Source organism: Onychostoma macrolepis, chromosome 05, assembly GCF_012432095.1.
Source record: "Onychostoma macrolepis isolate SWU-2019 chromosome 05, ASM1243209v1, whole genome shotgun sequence".
NCBI lineage: Eukaryota > Metazoa > Chordata > Actinopteri > Cypriniformes > Cyprinidae > Onychostoma > Onychostoma macrolepis.
This window is the reverse complement of record NC_081159.1, coordinates 20620995-20640183: the sequence shown is the minus strand read 5'-3', so window position 1 is coordinate 20640183 and position 19189 is coordinate 20620995. Positions and strand designations below refer to the sequence as shown.

At 37.6% G+C, this 19189-nt stretch overlaps 2 protein-coding genes across 6 annotated transcripts in view; both read left to right on the top strand.

Annotated features, from left to right (window-relative positions):
* ubash3ba (ubiquitin associated and SH3 domain containing Ba) overlaps positions 1–12523 on the top strand; it is a 29361-nt gene extending 16838 nt beyond the window's left edge. Inside the window, exons 2-14 of the mRNA XM_058776522.1 lie at positions 1731–1784; positions 2185–2371; positions 4689–4887; positions 5101–5270; positions 5701–5909; positions 6618–6768; positions 6867–6984; positions 7257–7379; positions 7736–7828; positions 7961–8105; positions 8284–8390; positions 8512–8621; positions 9076–12523. Of these exons, the coding sequence (XP_058632505.1) occupies positions 1731–1784; positions 2185–2371; positions 4689–4887; positions 5101–5270; positions 5701–5909; positions 6618–6768; positions 6867–6984; positions 7257–7379; positions 7736–7828; positions 7961–8105; positions 8284–8390; positions 8512–8621; positions 9076–9213 (1804 nt within the window). The 3' untranslated portion in view covers positions 9214–12523. The remainder of the gene's footprint in view (positions 1–1730; positions 1785–2184; positions 2372–4688; positions 4888–5100; positions 5271–5700; positions 5910–6617; positions 6769–6866; positions 6985–7256; positions 7380–7735; positions 7829–7960; positions 8106–8283; positions 8391–8511; positions 8622–9075) is intronic.
* A 352-nt stretch (positions 12524–12875) lies between these two features.
* LOC131540336 (uncharacterized) overlaps positions 12876–19189 on the top strand; it is an 86462-nt gene continuing 80148 nt past the window's right edge. For all 5 annotated transcript variants that reach the window (XR_009271250.1, XR_009271251.1, XR_009271252.1 and 2 more), the window contains exons 1-2: positions 12876–13083; positions 19024–19111. The gene's annotated coding sequence lies outside the window, so the exon portion shown is untranslated. The remainder of the gene's footprint in view (positions 13084–19023; positions 19112–19189) is intronic.

Below are 19189 nucleotides of genomic sequence, written 5' to 3'. Positions count from 1 at the left end.
GAAACTTAACACTGGACTTCAAGTAACTTGGGCTATGAGCTTCTCCACCCTTCCTCCAGACTCTAGGACCTTGGTTTCCAAATTAACTACAAAACTTGCTCTCATCTGAAAAGAGGACTTTGGTACCACTGGGCAACAGTCCAGATCTTCTTCTCCTTAGCCCAGGTAAGATGCCTCTGATGTTGTCTGTGGTTCAGGAGTGGCTTAACAAGAGGAATACGACAACTGTAGCCAAATTCCTTGACACATCTGTGTGTGGTGGCTCTTGATGCCTTGACCCCAGCCTCAGTCCATTCCTTGTGAAGTTCACCCAAATTCTTGAATCCATTTTGCTTGACAATCCTCATAAGGCTGCGGTTGGTTGTGCATCTTTTTCTTCCACACTTTTTCCTTCCACTCAACTTTCTGTTAACATGCTTGGATACAGCACTCTGTGAACAGCCAGCTTCTTTGGCAATGAATGTTTGTGGCTTACCCTCCTTGTGAAGGGTGTCAGTGATTGTCTTCTGGACAACTGTCAGATCAGCAGTCTTCCCCATGATTGTGTAGCCTAGTGAACCAAACTGAGAGACCATTTTGAAGGCTCAGGAAACCTTTGCAGGTGTTTTGAGTTGATTAGCTGATTGGCATGTCACCATACTCTAATTTGTTGAGATAGTGAATTGGTGGGTTTTTGTTAAATGTGAGCCAAAATCATCACAATTAAAAGAACCAAAGACTTAAACTACTTCAGTCTGTGTGCATTGAATTTATTTAATACACAAGTTTCACAATTTGAGTTGAATTATTGAAATAAATGAACTTTTCCACGACATTCTAATTTATTGAGATGAACCTGTATGTAACAATTTAACAAATTATTTTTAGTATCTGAGAAGAAAGAGACTGCAGAGTGATGGGAGAAACACAAATGACACCTTATATAGTTTCGTGTTTATGCAAAAAATATTTGACCGGTTAGAATCAAGTATTCCACTTAATTGTATATTATATATCACTTGTTATTATTTGCATATAGATAAAGTCGGGTCCAAAAGTCTGAGACCACTGTTAAGAATGTCTGTATAATTGTCTTTTGTATTTTGAGAAAAAAATGTCATATTAATTAATATTTGATATTTAAAGTATTTGTTTTAACGAGAGCAGCACTCTTGCTTCTAGAACTCCACAAGTTAGTGAAATTGGATCTTAGATTAAGTCACATAATAAATGACACAAATTTGCTTATTTAATTAGTGACCTATAAATAGTGCAGAACCTTCAATTCTTTGTGTTGTCTTTTGTGCCTCACTGCATGTGTTTCGGCACTTCTTGTAGGTGGCTTTGGCACACATGACCCTCTTTAAACTAATCCGGAGAATTAAGCCTCCTCAATATTCATAAATGTCAGTAAACAAGTGATTATCCAGCTTACCCAGTGTTGCTCTGGGGAACAAGGCATGGTTTTAGAGCGTTATCACTGAGTTTGTTTAGCCTGCGTGTGATTTCATGCACGATAAACGATATGTTTCACATGCAGAGATAGAAATAATATAGGAACATCTTTGTGATATCAAATCTAGATCTCTGTGAAAACTCCTCAGCGCTAATGTACTGATAAACATCCTCCGGAAAGGAGGCCATTGATTTTGTGACCAGTAAAGCAATTGAGCTGATGTGTCTCTCTCTCTCTCTCTCTCTCTCTCTCTCTCTCTCTCTCTCTCTCTCTCTCTCTGTCCTTTCTGTTACAGGCTAAAAGCTCTGGTTTCGACTGGGGGCAGAAATGTACAAGCAGCCTGTGACTGGTGAGTGAGCAAACCCACACCCACACACATGCGCCATGACCCATGTCATTTTTGACAGCCGTTCATTTCATTTGAACCGTGCTGAGCCACAGACACTCTTTAAGCTTTGAAATGATAATGTTGCATTTTAACTCACGCGCAAACACACACTGAAAGAAACATTACACCATCAGGTGGGCTCATATATAATCGTGAACTCAGCTTCATGTGCACTTCACCTGTAATGGTTTACTGCTGCCCTCTGCTGGCAGGGAGTCAGAAGTATTTTATCATTGATATGTTCTGACTTTTAAAAAAAATTAAATTAAACTTATCCTTAATTTCAATCCTAAACAAGTGTGAAAACTGCTCACCTGTTCATAATGTCTTATCAAACATGACACAAATATCTATTTTGTAGGTTGTTCTCTCATGTGGATGACCCGTTCCTGGATGATCCTTTACCCAGGGAGTATGTGTTGTACCTGAAACCCAGCGGTCCTCTCCTCAACCAGCTTTCCAACTTCTGGCAGCAGAGTCGCATCACATGTGGCAAGAACAAAGCCCACAACATCTTCCCTCACGTAACCCTCTGCCAGTTCTTCATGGTTAGAGCACTTATCCAATCATATCTTTAATGTTTTTTGTTTTTTACATGGTTACGGTGACCCAGAAGTACACAACACAACAAAATATCCACGACACAACACAAACAAGCCGGAACACAACAGAAACAAGCCGGAACACAACGGAAACAAGCCGCAACACAACAGAAACAACGAAAACAATCAGCAACGCAACACAACAGAAACAATCAGCAACAGAACAGAAACAATCAGCAACACAACAGAAACAACGAAAACAAGCCACAACACAACGGAAACGGGCTGCAACACAACAGAAACAACGGAAACAAACCATAACACAACAAACCATAACACAACGGAAACAAACCGCAACACAACAGAAACAACGGAAACAAGCCATAACACAACGGAAACAATAGAAACAAGCCGCAACACAACGAAAACAAGCCGCAACACAACAGAAACGTAAACAGCCATAACACAACGGAAACAAGCTGCAACACAACAGAAACAACGGAAACAAGCCATAACACAACGGAAACAAGCTGCAACACAACGGAAACAAGCTGCAACACAACGGAAACAAGCTGCAACACAATGGAAACAAGCCGCAACACAACAGAAACAACGGAAACAAGCCATAACACAACGGAAACAATAGAAACAAGCCGCAACACAACGGAAACAAGCTGCAACACAACAGAAACAACGGAAACAAGCCATAACACAACGGAAACAAGCCATAACACAACGGAAACAAGCCATAACACAACGGAAACAAGCTGCAACACAATGGAAACAAGCCGCAACACAACAGAAACAACGGAAACAAGCCATAACACAACGGAAACAAGCCATAACACAACGGAAACAAGCTATAACACAACGGAAACAAGCTGCAACACAATGGAAACAAGCCGCAACACAACGGAAACGAGCCAAACGCGATGGAAACAAGCCAAACACAACGGAAACAAGCCGCAACACAATGGAAGCAAGCCACAACACAATGGAAACAAGCCACAAAACAATGGAAACAAGCCGCAACACAACGGAAACAAGCCGCAACACAATGGAAACAAGCCACAACACAATGGAAACAACACAATGGAAACAAGCTGCAACACAACGGAAACAATGAAAACAAGCCGCAACACAACGGAAACAAGCCGCAACACAACGGAAACAAGCTGCAACACAATGGAAACAATGGAAGCAAGCCACAACACAATGGAAACAAGCCACAAAACAATGGAAACAAGCCAAACACAATGGAAACAAGCTGCAACACAACGGAAACAAGCTGCAACACAATGGAAACAAGCTGCAACACAATGGAAACAAGCTGCAACACAATGGAAACAATGGAAGCAAGCCACAACACAATGGAAACAAGCCACAACACAATGGAAACAAGCCACAACACAATGGAAACAAGCCACAAAACAATGAAAACAAGCCGCAACACAACGGAAACAAGCCGCAACACAACGGAAACAAGCTGCAACACAATGGAAACAATGGAAGCAAGCCACAACACAATGGAAACAAGCCACAAAACAATGGAAACAAGCCAAACACAATGGAAACAAGCTGCAACACAACGGAAACAAGCTGCAACACAATGGAAACAAGCTGCAACACAATGGAAACAAGCTGCAACACAATGGAAACAATGGAAGCAAGCCACAACACAATGGAAACAAGCCACAACACAATGGAAACAAGCCACAACACAATGGAAACAAGCCACAAAACAATGGAAACAAGCTGCAACACAATGGAAACAAGCCACAAAACAATGGAAACAAGCTGCAACACAACGGAAACAACGAAAACAAGCCACAACACAACGGAAACAAGCCACAACACAATGGAAACAAGCCATAACACAACGGAAACAAGCAGCAACACAACGGAAACAAGCCACAACACAATGGAAACAAGCCGCAACACAACAGGAACAAGTTGCAACACAACGGAAACAAGCCGCAACACATCAAAATTAGCACAACACAACGGAAACAAGCCACAACACAACGCAAACGTTGCAACACAGCGATATTAGCTCAACACAATGAAATTAGTCTTATGCATTGTGTTTTGGCGATTTTGTTGTGTTGTGCACTACTGGGCCACCGTACACACTATAAAAACATTTCTTATTATTAACAGTGTTAAAAACAGTTGTTCTACGTAATGTTTTTGTGGAAATCGTGCTACTTTTTTTCAAGAATCTTTTAGAAAAAACGTTTTTGAAATGTTTATGAATTTTTGAATGGTTGTGTATATAGGACTGTCTCTCTGTAAGACTGTATCTCTCGCTCTGTCACTGTAGTGTGCAGATAGCAAGGTAGATGCCCTCTGTGAAGCTCTGCAAGCAGTGGTGGGTCAGTGGAGAGGTCGTTTCCCCTCCCCACTCCCCCTAGAATTCTACTCCTCCTCAAACTTCATCGGCCTCTTTGTGGAAGAGAAGGTGGCTGAGGTGATCAAGAGCTTTGCAGCAGACTTTGCCACTGAGGCAGCTTCCAAAGCAGGTGTGTGTGTGTGTTTGTTATTGACATGCCTGTCTATACCTGATGATGACACAGTGGAGCAATAGTCCTAATTTTCTGTCTTTGGAGCTGCCTTCCTACCTCTTTCAATTACATTTTAGTGTGCTCTACTGGCATTGAAGAAAACAGGCATTTGTATTGCCAAAATGGCTCATTAAATGTAAAATAATTTTTTTTTTTTCTCTCTCTCTCCAGATGTTCATGTGGAGCCCCATAAGAAGCAGCTTCATGTAACTCTGGCCTACCACTTCCAAACCAATCATCTTGCATCATTAGAAAAACTTGCCAAAGGTGTAGACATAACCCTGGGCTGTGATTGGCAGGCTGTACTCTTGTCACGGGACATCCGATTTGCCAATCATGAGGTAGTCAAATTGTTGTTATCAATTGGTTCTTCAGCTAACATCCTAAATATTATAATGTTTTGTTTTAAGTAATTATTCTCATATAATTTATCATAATTTAGTATAGAATTTACCATTGCTGATACCAAATATTTGCTATCTAAAGTCTAAATAAAATACACCAATGTTTCACTACATTGATTCATCTGTATCTGTACAATAATTTCAATAATTTCCAAATTATTAAAATGATTAAGATTATAATTAAGATGGATACACTTAGAATTTATTAATACACTTAGAAGTATTAACCTATGGGATCTTCTATGGATCACTGAATGTATTTAATTAAAATGCCCTTTTCAGTAATGCTGAAAGATTACTAATAAGTTTTCTTATATACTGACTTTTTGGCTTTGGTGGCTTATTAACTTTGTCTCTCTGTTTTAAGACCCTGCGGGTGATGTACCCTTATGTGCCTCAGAATGATGATGAACTGGAGCTGGTGCCCAGTGACTTCATCTTCATGTCGTCTATAGAACAGACCACTGCCAGTGAGGGCTGGGTCTACGGGACCTCGATGAGCACAGGGTTATCTGGGCTACTGCCAGAAAACTACGTCAACAGGGCAGACGAGTGTGACACTTGGGTATTTCATGGGTAAGATGGGTCATGAAGTGAATAAAGCTGCTATTTTTTAAGAAATTAATCCTTTTATTCAGGATGCATTAAACTGATCAAAAGTGACAATAAGAGACATTTGTAAGCAGTTCAAATAAACTGTTATTTTTACATTTCTATTTAGCAAAAAATCCTGAATAATCTATCACGCTTTCCACAAAAATATTGCACAGCATGGCAGTTTTTAATATTGAAATAACAAGAAATGTTCGTGAAACACCAAATCAGCTTATTAAATTGCTATCTGAAGGACCATGTGACACTGAAGACTGGAGTAATGGCTGCTGAATAGCTGCAAAGTAATTTAGATTTGCCATCACATGGGGGAAGTCTGAGGTGCCCTTGAGCAAGGCACCGAACCCCCAACTGCTCCCCGGGCGCCGCAGCATAAATGGCTGCCCACTGCTCCGGGTGTGTGTTCACTGCTGTGTGTGTTCACTGCTGTGTGTGTGCACGTTGGATGGGTTAAATTCCGAGTATGGGTCACCATACTTGGCCGTATGTATGGTCACCATACTTGGCCGTAGAGAACAGTTATTTTAAATTGTAATCATTTATCACACTATTACTGTTTTTATTTTTAATGGTAGTGTGGAGTCTCTTATGTGTCTGTGGTGACAGTATGTTAGAACTAAAAGCAGTAAGTAACATATTTAGATCTCCTCATCTCTTTACCTCTTATTCTAGGTCTTTCTCTTTCCTTAATGGAACCCCCCCAACCAATATCAGGGGTGCAATGGGTGGGATTTTTCTTGACCCACACTTGGACGGTCGTCTCCTTGATGACCCCATGCCAGTGGATCCCCACAGTCTGAGCGTTTTATGTCAACCTATGCAGGTAAAACTATAGAGAGGGAATCTTGTGTTGATGTAACAGAATGTAAAAGCTTTTTATGTATAATTTTTTAACATTCAAATATTTATGATTTGTTTTAGATCCTACGACCCAATCAGTCTCATTTGCCTAAGAGAACGTTGTTTGTGTGTCGCCATGGTGAGAGAATGGATGTAGTGTTTGGGAAACACTGGATCACTCAGTGCTTTGATGCCAAAGGTCTGAGCTCAACTTTCCAAATCAGTTCTTTAACCTCTTTGTAGTTGTTCCCATGACCGGGACAAATCTGGATTCATCAGCAAGTTTCAAAATTGAACTGTTATATTAAGCTCTAAAATATTTCATCAGCTATAAATCCAAAAATGAAGTAACTGTATCCAGTAAATCAAAGAAAGTCGTGGGAACTTATTGGCCCAAATGTGTGAGAACTGTGTTGATGTTTAATTTCCTGGTGTGTGTTCATTTGTGTATATTTGCTCTGTCTTTAACAGGTCGGTATGTGCGGTCAAACCTGAATATGCCAACGAGTCTCCCAGCGAGGAGTGGGGGGTACAGGGACTATGATAAGGACTGTTCTATCACTGTGTTCGGATCCACACAGGCTCGTCTAGTCGGTCAGTCCCTCACCACTGTTAAATCCACATTAAAGGGATAGTTCACCTAAAAATGAAAATTCTGTCATCATTTACTAATTTTACTCATCATTTGTGGAACACAAAAGACGATATTTTGAAGAATGTTGGTAACCATTGACTTCCCTAGTAATTTTTTTTCCATTCTACGAAAGTCAATTCGAGGGTGAGTAAAAGACGACTAAAGGTTCATTTTTGGGAGAACTATCCCTTTGACAGCAAGATCACATTAATTCCTCTTGGTTTTACATATTAATTACATTTAATATGAAGTGTGTCATTTCTGCTTTGCTATTGGCACTAGCATGTGTTTACTGTAAGTGTAATTTGTTTTACAGGGGAGGCTCTCCTGGAAAGTCATACAGTGGTAGACTTTGTATACTGTTCTCCATCTCTGCGCTGCGTGCAAACAGCTCATAATATCCTCAAAGGTAAAACAGCACCTCCTCTGCGCTTTCATCTTTCTTCCGTTCATTCACAAATTAGTTTTTACTGCATTAGCCATGCCCATTTACACCCCTAAATCAATTTCTTCCTTGTGTCTCTTTCTCTGTATGTCTCAGGTCTTCAAAAGGATGGGAAGACTAAGATCAGAGTTGAGCCGGGTTTGTTTGAGTGGACTAAATGGGTGTCGGGAACCTCATTACCTGCCTGGATTCCTCCTGCAGACCTGGCGGCTGCAAACCTTAGTGTGGATACAACGTACAGGTATTTTATTAGGCATTCAATGAACTGTACATGCTTTTTGATGCACTTTTTGGCTGAATGCTAGAATTATTTGTTGTTTATGTTATTGATTATGTTTCCTTTTGATTTCACAAATGTCTTCTTGCAGTGAAACGAATTATTATTATTATTATTATTAAGTCATCTTGTTCCCCTCTAGACCTCATATTCCTGTCAGTAAACTGGCCGTGTCCGAGTCCTATGAAACATACATCAGTCGCAGCTTCCAAGTGACGCGTGAAATACTGTCAGAGTGCAATAATCTGGGTAGGTCATCATGAGTGCTGGTACATTTTTATTTTTATATTTGGTCTAAATCAATTCTGATTCAAAGGTTTATGCTTTAAGACATTTTATGTTTACCATCTTTCCATGTGGTGTCCAACAGGAAATACAGTGCTGATTGTGGCCCATGCTTCCTCTCTGGAGGCTTGTACGAGGCAGATACAGGGACTGACCCCACAGAACTCTAAAGACTTTGTGCAAGTGGTCAGAAAGGTCAGATCTCTTGTGCATCTTTTCCAAATATTTTTTTCTCTCTCTTTTTAAATTTTTCTTTTTTTATTAATATGTTTGGGATGTGAATATTGACTAATGTAATCTCTATGTACATACTGTACATATATACTGTACATTCTTATAAAAAGGTATGTATGTAAATTACAAATGATATTTAATTTATACAGAAATGAAATTTGTAAATAATCATTAAAAAATGTTTACATTGTTATAAAAGATGTCTATTTCAAATAAGTACTGTTCTTTTGAAATTTTTATTTGTCAAATGTAACACAAATCTAACAAAATATCAAGTAGCACAAACTTTTTCAACATTAAGACATTTTCTTGAGCAGCAAATCAGCATATTAGAATGCTTTCTGAATGATCATGTGACACTGATGTATTTATTTTGGAACTTTTTTGGAACCATTTTTTCCTGTCTCTCCCACAGATACCTTACTTAGGCTTTTGTGCTTGTGAGGAGATGGGTGAGACAGGCGTTTGGCAGCTTGTGGATCCACCCATCCTACCCCTCACCCATGGGCCCAATCACAGCTTTAACTGGAGAGAAACACTGCTGCAAGACTGAGAGGTTCTGCAACTTTTACCCTCACTGCTCTTCCTCCAAAGGCAACAGAGACGTGCTTACAGTCACACCATCACAGATCTGCATTATAGCACTATAAACGGCTCATGCTTCCATAGCCACGTTCTTGCACTTCTGCAATACACCTCATTGACCCTGTCTTAATATATAAAGCATAAGAGCAGTAATATTTGCGATAGATTTCCATAACGTGCTCAAACACCATTTTCCGGCCTATAGACAAGCTGCAGCAGAACCCTTGCATTCAACTGTAGCCCAGGAAAAACTAAAAATCTGAGCGCTTCAAAGCCACACGTGCACAGCGATAAACTCAGGTTTCCTGCCTCAGTGAGGAGGAAATAGTGCGCAAAGTTGATGAGTCATCATCCAACACTTCCAAAACGGATGCCGCTGGACTCGAGCTGGGTCTCTGAACCCTTTGTAAACTCCATTTTCCTAGACTCTGTAGGGGAATGAGATTCTCCCTATTACACTGTGAATCAAATAGACATGCACAACCTATCGCATCAAGATTTCCCAATTACACCTGCTACAAGCCCACTCACCAACCTCCTGAAAGCACAAGAATATAATCTGGCAATCAGATAGACTGAGACCAAGCAGCTTTAAAGTAGTTTAGAAATGGATTTGGTGGACAGCACATTCGTCCTGTGCCTTGCTGTCATGCTGCTACTGTTAAACACATTGCAACTATAGGACACTTTGGGAGGACTGTTAGTTAGGGCTTATTTGGAGACGGTATTTAAAGATGTACTGTCACGCTTTTCGCATGTAGGGTCAATTTTAAAAGAGGGAGATGATAAACCCAGTGAGGACGTCATCAAAGGCAGTGCCACAAATGGTTTTAACTTCTTAAGCAGCAGCTTAAATAATGTTATGTGCAGCTGTTACGCTGAACGGCGAGCTTTACTTTCTGAGCACTTGAAAAATCGAACCAAACAGGAAAGAATGCTTCAACAATGTAAAGAATTGTACATTAATGCATAATGTGTCTGTATATACTAAGTAACATAGTAAAATCCATTTGATGTGTTTCACCTTTAAATGGAAAAAATATAATTGCATTTATTTATGTATTCATAAGATAGTTGTAAAGAGAATATGTTGGTGCTTCAGGTTTGTTTTTTGTTTGTTATTTCCTGTTTTTGGAATAGAGAAATCAAGCCATAGCAAATGATGATATAAATCACTATATAATGCAGTGTTTCTCTCCACTCCCTGCACTTACATAAGCATATCTGTTACGATTACTGTAATATGCCATCTGTGTTCCCTGAACTTCATAACTATTTTAGCCCACCTATGGTTTGACATTTAATGATGATAAGGAGGAGGCATGCATAATGAGATGTGCAATGCACTGCACAAGCAAAAGAGGTTTATGGGCTGTCTGTTTTTGCTATAGTTTTCAGTCTGTGCTCATGTAGTGCATTTACTTAAAGATAAACGTAGATGTTATGTTTTTACTTTTTTGCTTTTTTATTGAGTTTAAGAGTTGATCTCTTGCCTAAATGGTTCCTGTCAGGGGATGAAAGGGATAGTTTTACCCAAAATGATTTTCCAAAATTGTTTATTGCATTTCAAACATAGAAAAAACAGACAATGAAACTATCAATATGAATAAATAAGTAAAAGTAAAGCAACAGATACACCAGATCAGTTGTCAGATTTTTTTGCATTTTTTTTATTCAGTCTAATATAGTGAAAGAAGAGAATTTTTCTCTTGCTGGTTTAGCCATGTTAAGTTGTGTGTTCATAGTTCACAATTTTGATGAGGCTTTGTATCCATAGCCATGGTATAAACCTATTTTGTATATATTCAGGCCACAATATATACTGAACGCAAATGAGAACTTTGTGTGCCTGCGTATGACTACTATACTTTTTTTATTTTTAGATAGTTTCAATAAATCACAAAGGTTCATAGAAATGACCTCAACTTAAAGATCCAGCTGCATTTATAGTTAACAGCCCACACAAAGGGAAGGAACACACAAATCCATCATGTTGAAATAATACACAAGCTTATTTTATAAGTCACTATTCATTATAATTGCTTTCTGCTTTTGCGTTCCATGGTTTGGACCAACATTGGTGTGAGCAATTTTCAGTTTTGGGTGTACTATCCCTTTCAAACGTTTCAGATTACAGGGAGTCAAAGACAAATCTGTCTTCATTAATTTGGCATTTTCCAGCTCAACAGTAATATAGCCTTCTATATGCTTCCTACTCATGAATTTAAACGAGACCGCACATATGACTTTGTGGAGATTTCTAATTAGCCGAGCTAGTGTACGTGTGTGTGGGTGTGGTCGAGTGTTTGTTCATGTGCTAGAAGATGAAAATTCTGTTCTACCATAAAAAATAATTACCTTATTAAATCATCCTCTTCTGCTATTACAACATGTCTACCGTGAATAGATCCTTGTTCTTCCAAATATGGCAACACACAAGCATCATGTGTATCAGTGTGTATTACCACAGAGGGTTGAATGAGTACAGCTTGACAAAAGCTGATTCATAACTGCGGTTGATTCACCGAGAGGTAATATTGTCACTGTATGTTTTCAGAAGCATGCTATGTGTGCAACTTCTTCTGATTGTTTGAAAATGAAGGGGGATTGTTTGAAAATGAATATGAGCCAAAGTGCTTCATTGATTTTTTTTTTTCAGAGCCAGAATAAATCATTTTTAATGCGTATACTTTAAGCATATTCTGACCAACAGTTACCATTTTGGCCATGATGAGGTTTTGTGTTTGTCCTGATGCTCTTGAGACTCATGAGATGTTTTATATACCCTTCTGATCAGTGACTGGGGAAATCAATAAACATACAAAATCTAAAAACAAAATAGCAAGAAATATAAAACAAGTGTATTACAGATTGCTATTTTAGCTGTTGTTATTTTAATTGTTGTTTGGTCCTCCCTGAAATGAGTCATGTTTAGTTTATATAGGACTTTATGCTTTCATTCAGGTCATCTAATATATTTAAAGTTATTCAAGTTTTACCTTGGGGGCGTTTTAGCAACTTAAAAATTATCCTTGCATGCCCAAGAAGAAAATGCAAATGCAACACCTCCATAGTGAACAGTTGTACATGAAATGACTGCACAAAACATACGTTATAGTTCAGTGCTCAAAAATTTGAACCGAGATTCCAAAATCATGTGTGACATTCTGCCACAGAGCTACCTTTTTAAGTTTGATTGTTGATTTTTATTTTAAGACTTGTTTTAATGCGCAATGTTTGTAAAGCATGTTTGCAAATAAATATTTTGTCATCCTGCATTAAGGAGTTCTGTCTTTGTGTTACATTTTACATTTCACTGCAATATTGTAAGGTGGGGTAAGCAGATAAACATCAAATTTTCATTTTTTGGGTGAACTATCCCTTTAAAGGGTGCTCGCTCTTAAGGGCGAGTAGGACCCTTTGTAGGCATAGTCATTTTGAATCTAAAGCTTATATGATTTTTAAAATAAATGATATTTTCATATTTAAATTTGTTTACATTTTTTCATATTTTTATCCCATAATGATTTTTTGATTTTCAGAAAAAAAAAAATCAAACACTCTAACACGCGATTGGCTGTTAACTGTTTGTGTGCGTGCGCGCATTTGTGAAGTAATCGCAATGTTAGCCTCTGGAATCAGCAACGCTTGCAATGCAAAATTTGTCAAAGAAATCCAAACATAACAAGAAAGTGAACTTTTAAAACGAGTCCATCGCTGTAATCCATAACACTGACAATTTCGGAGTTTATTAGTGCAAATTGTTGAAACGTTTTCTCGCTTTGCCATCGACTGACACACGGATAGCATCTGAATATTCATTTCTACCATCAAACAGGTAAATCCTACTTTTCACATAATGTGCTACAATATACACAGAAATATAATGAACCCATTGAATGATGCCGTTGTGTCAAGTCTTTAGAAATATAAGCACAAAACATAATTGTATAATACAATCAGCAATATCAGTTCCGCTTCAGAATAAAGCAAGCAAGCTGTTATGAATATGAAATGCATTAATGTTGAAATATATTGCTTGCTAACGTCACCCATTATGTATGTACACCTTGTCATTTTCACTGAGGCTGAGCTGAACTGTGCTACTTTATCTGTCAGTCATACTTTTGTACTTTAACTAAGAAAAACGGCCAGCGGGTTGTTGGATGTCTGTGAGATTTCTCAAAATTTGGACTAATGTGCTTCAAGGGTCATTGAAAGGTATAGTTCACCCAAAATTAAATATCTTGCCATACACAGGGGTCTTATGGACTAACGGTACTTTTATTATACTTTTGTGTGTTTTTTGTGGGTGCTTTCTTGTCGTTTTTGCACCTTGACACACGCGGTTGTATCGAACAAGCTGCGTGAAAATTCTTTAAATATTTTTATTTGTTTTACATAGAATATAAATGCATGAATAAATACATAAAAGGTTTTTAAAGAATGGCAGATATTTTGGCGATATTTTCTATTTTCTATTTATGTTTTATAAACAGCAGATGCATGAAATACTCCTAGTAGCCACTAGATGGCATGCTGTGACTCCGGTTTCTGTGCTGCCTGAATGTACCAGTCAGATGTGTTTTCCTCTGCAAGGTTTTTTTTGTTTTGTTCAAAATTGCACTCCATAATTTTTTTTAAATAATTATGATTACAATAAGATTATATTCATATGATACAAGTCTCTAGTAATAACAGTTTCCGGTGAAGTTTATTTGATATAGCACCTTTCTAAGACACTTTCTAATTAAAAACTTTTTCAAAAAGCAGTGGCAAAGATGGAAATTTAGCCCTGTGATGATCTTTTATTAGTTAGCATGCTACAAAATACCCCAGTTTAATTCTGTAATTCCATGCATTGATTCAAGCTCATTAAAACAAATCCAAGATGATTGATAAAGCTAGAAAAATTTAGAAAAATTCAGCTACTTATAAGCCATTCAATATAGAGAGGTATTGATAAAATTTATATTTACTAGAACTTGTTTTAGTCCATGTTCATGTGCGTTTATGTATATTTCAGATGTTCTGGACCATCTCATTGATAGCTTATAGTATATGTACTCTGTGTTTTATCATCAGGAAGTTGAGTTGTTCTGTAATACAGGTCAGCTATAGGACAAAAGCTCTTATGGTTAGCTTTATAAGAGTTGGGGAAGGTGATGGGGTGGTTCAGAGGGCTGACGTACTTGATTCCTTTCACTTAGGTACTTAACACAAATCTCAACAATACAAGCGCATCAGGTAACACTGAGTAAATGACATAGTGACAGTTGCCTGTGTTTATGTGTAGCTTAGGCAATCAAAGGTGAACTTCTCTCAATTGCTCAAGTGGCCCCGCTGCCTCGAGACATCTCAGGGTCAACATGCCGCGCTGAGAGTGCTGTAGAGTACGCCTCCGTTCTCAAGCTGTATGAATGTGTGGTAGAATCATACGACTGGAAGGAAAATGCTTTGGCTGTCCATTTTATTGTTGTTCTGGTCTTCTTCACTCATTATACTGTATGTCTTGTAGGTTTCATGTTCACCACACCTACACTGTCTGCTTTGTTCTGTTGCACAGGGTTTCTACAAAATACGGATATGTCCGGAGATTTTAAATGTGTGTTTTCCAGACACAAAGAATTATGGAGATTATTAAAAGCTAATGAAAATGATTGAATTTTTATTATGAATATGCGTTTTTCTAGTTTTTATTTGCTCTAAAATATTTAATTGGCTAAAATTGCTGCTGTGTATAGTAAAGCTGGTAACACTTTACAATAAGGTTCCATTTGTTAACATTTATTCATTTAATCTTGGTTTATATTAATTTCAGCATTTGCTAATACAATATTAAAATCCAAAGTTTTATCTGACTAATATTAATTAATGGACCTGAGCTAACATGAACAATGAATAGTTGTACTTTTATTTAAATAGCATCAAATATTAATAAATACTGTAACAAATGTATTGCTTATTGTTAGTTAATATTAGTTAATGCATTAATTAACATTAGCTAATGAACCTTATTGTAAAGTGTTACTGTAAAGTTTGCTTGCAAGTCAAATGTGATGTCTGATTTTTGAATGAATAAAAAAGTTGATCTTTCGAGTCTTAAATTTAAATGATTTTTAAATAATTCACAAATCAGTCTAATAATTCATATATCGATCTGAATTTAAATTAATTTAAAAAATCATTTTGAACTGATTCACAGATGAGCTTGAATTATTAATTAGTGAATTGAAAAAATCATTAAAATTCTAAATGATTAGCTAATAATTAATTCAGTAACTATAGTAAATAGTAAATACATTCAACTTTAGATTCATTTGCTAATGAAATAATTGGTCATTCAGACCAATTTGTCAGTTAGTAATCATAAATGCATGGAAGATTCTTGGAAATGTATTGGTGAAAAAGTGTGGGGACTCTGACTGCAGCTGCGAAAGTCTATGTATGCGTCCTGATGTTTAATCAGAAATGACCAATTTCTAGGACCATCTCTATTCATATAGCGCAAGCATTTTTTTTCCATCAGCCACTTTTTGGGTTGGAAATGATTAAATGGTGATTTCTTTGTAGGTCAATGGCCTTAGGGAGGCAGGATAGTGTTACCTTCAGAAAATAGTTTCTTACCTTAGTCCTTCTTTGCCACCTTTCATTAGTTCAGCTTTTCTTCTGAAGGGAACGTGTCTAAGTCCATGTCTGTGTGCACAAACTCTGTCAATCCTCCATCTCTAGTACCACACACACAGACTTACACACTCAGAGCACTCGCTTCTCTCATACTGCGCACAAGAGCTCTTTTGTTCTGTATGTTTCTCATGACCTTTGACCTTAGGCATCAGTCGGGTGCCCATTGGGGTCTAAGAGGTGTTCCCTACTGTGTGTGTCTCTTATTCGCAAGCACAAACCCTGACAAAGTACTAGAGAAATAGCAAGAACAGATAGCAAACTCTCTGAAAGAATTATTGACACTAATCTTCTTTTTCCTGTGTTGTCTGAAAATGAAACACGATTCTGAACAATTCAGCAACTGAGGAAATGTTTTGTTGGGAAAGAAATGAAAGTATCTGTAATTTAAATTAAAGTAACATTTTAGTGAGCTGGAACTGCGTGGGCTGCGGTTTACGTTGCAGACAGACTATCCTCAAGTGAGGATCTTACTGACCTGGATCTATCCGACCTTGTCTGGCTGCAAACATCAGCAAGCAAGTGCTTTCCAGAGTGACAGAATTTCTTTTTCCTTCACTATACTTATATGAACCTCATATTCCCTCGTTATGTATGAGAAAATAAAATAAATGGGCTCTGCTGTCTGAGGGTGGGAATCAACATGGACATGGCGATGCAGTATTATGTTTATTTCTGGATCAATATAATGAAATTTAACGTTAATGCGTTCATTTTATCGAAAGTGACAGTAAAGGCATTCATAATGTTACTAAATATTTCTATTTCAAAAAAGTGCTGTTATTTTGAAAGAATACTGAATAGAAATGTATTACTTTTTCCAACTGTTTTCAACATTACTAATATCATGATTTGTTACTTGAGTTCCGAATCTGCGTGATAGAATGATTTGAAGGATCATGTGACACTGAAGACTGGAGTAATGGCTGTTTAAAAATGACAGGAATAAATGACTTTGTAAAATAAATAGAAAACAGTTATTTTAAATTGTAATAATACAATATTACTGTTTTTACTGTATTTTAATCATGTAAATGCTTTGCTGAACTTAAGAGACTTGAACTGAACTTACTGACCCCAAACGTTTGAGCAGCAATGTGTATTCTGTTCATATGGACATATACATACCCATATATCATCTCTATATACCCAGATCATCACATTGGACTCCGCTTGTCCGGCCGACTATATTTTAGACCATATTTTAGCATTACCCATGGAGTGTCATCCAGCTGTCCTCAGTGTTCGGCTCATTGCTATGAATCAGCAAAGCCAGCAGAGCATAGTACAAAACACAGACAGAATGTTCTGTCTGCTCGCTGGATTACTGGAGCTATTTCCAGATAGCACTCTGTAGTTTTCTTTCTGCCACACATACACACATACAAGGTTTTTAAGGGCGGCCTGCCTCTGGGGACAGCTGTGCCTCTCTGAGTGAGGCTCACTGAGCCATGGCTCCTATACATTCATGTGTGAAAGCTATGATGGCTCCGTATATGTCTATAAATACAGAAGTGCTGGCCAGTCTTGGGATGCATGAAATCTTAGATCCTAGATTGCTGTAATATTTCTATTGTGTGCTGGATTCTGATGCTTTATGCATGCAGCAAACATGACCCATTCAGCCCAGATGAAAGACCCTATCAGATCAAAAGAACGGTGAATGGCAGCACTGTGTTCAGAGATGGTCTTGACATAAGCTCTGGGTGTGACCATGTTTGCTGTGTTTGACTGTGGGATGTTATGTGCCTTATATGCTGTCATATAGTTAGCCTGTATGCTATATATGTGTATATATAGACTCGCACAGTATGTAAATGTTTAAATGTGGGTCAGGAAAAAAAGAGGAGATTATGTGCAGACAGATCCGCTCTTGGTGTCAGTGCTGTGGGATATATTAGATTGAGGGATTTCTAGGACAGACACCAGAGAACATTCAGATTGCCCTCAACTACACACACACACAGTTCAGGATGTCCTCATTCATTCTCCATATGCAACACACTTGTGTAATGATGCTTTGTCCTGACAATAGTGCAGGTGCAGTTTAGTAATATGCAGTATTAGTTAAAATGTTAGTCACACTAGCTATGTTTCCATCCAAATAATCGAATTGAACTTATGAGCAAAACTGGAATATCGCATAAAACATTTGTGAGTAGAGCACCATTTCCATCCAGTGTGTCAACGAGAACAAAATCATCACTTCCTGATAAACTGGCACTATATATAACTAAGAAAAGTAGGAGAAGCCACTTAATATACAAATTTAATATATGATGAATTACTTGCGAGCAGACGAAACACAGTAAATGTGGTTAATGCTTTCGTAGGTGGATTCCTGCTGTTTGGGAACGCAGTAGTTCAAGTTATACAGAAATTGACTACTTTGATGACAGACTTTGCTCAGGCATTTCAGAACAACCAAAACCACATTTCAGATGCTGTGCAACGAGATCGGTCTGCTGATTGGTCAAGCTATCCCGTCCCATTGTGCAAAGTCACATGACTTTTTTGACGCACAAGGTGGAATTTATTTGGTAAATGTTTTTCCATCATAGTTCATGCATGTTTTTTCTTATCGGATAAAAGGTTTATCCTACTTATTTGTGCATTTTTTATGCCCATTTTTAGAATTTAAGCACATGTTTTTTTTTGTTGTTTTTTTTGCGATATTCCAACATGTGCATAAAAATAGATGGATAGAGAAACATAGCTACTGATTAGCTCTACATTTTAGAAAAATAATATAGTCTTCAAAACTTTAAAATAACACAAATGAAGAATGGGAATTATGTAGTGACCAAAAATGTTGAACAGATCAAAACTATCTCATGATTTTGCTGCTTAAAAGTAGCTACAATTTGCATAAATTAAAGTTTTGAGCAATCTGGACATTCATTCACTAAACCAGTTTCATGAGGTACCTCCTGGGATGCATTTTTCACTGCATTCAAGGGAGTTTCCACATATTCTGGACTTTTTTTTTTTTTTTTTTGAGGTGGAAAAAAAAAGTTGTTGAAGATTCAGCCATGTGTGTCTCACTAATTTAGAAGTTTAGCAACACAGACTATTGACTATTTTTCTTTTTTAGGCATAGCTATTATAATTTGGATCTGATAGGATGTGATGGGAAGATGATAATGCTATTTGAAGACAAAGATGGACCCTGATTGATTGGGGTGAGTATGAAATCTCTCACTTAAATATGCAGGTTCATAGGTTCTGTCATACTCATATTCAGGTTCATAGGTTCTGTC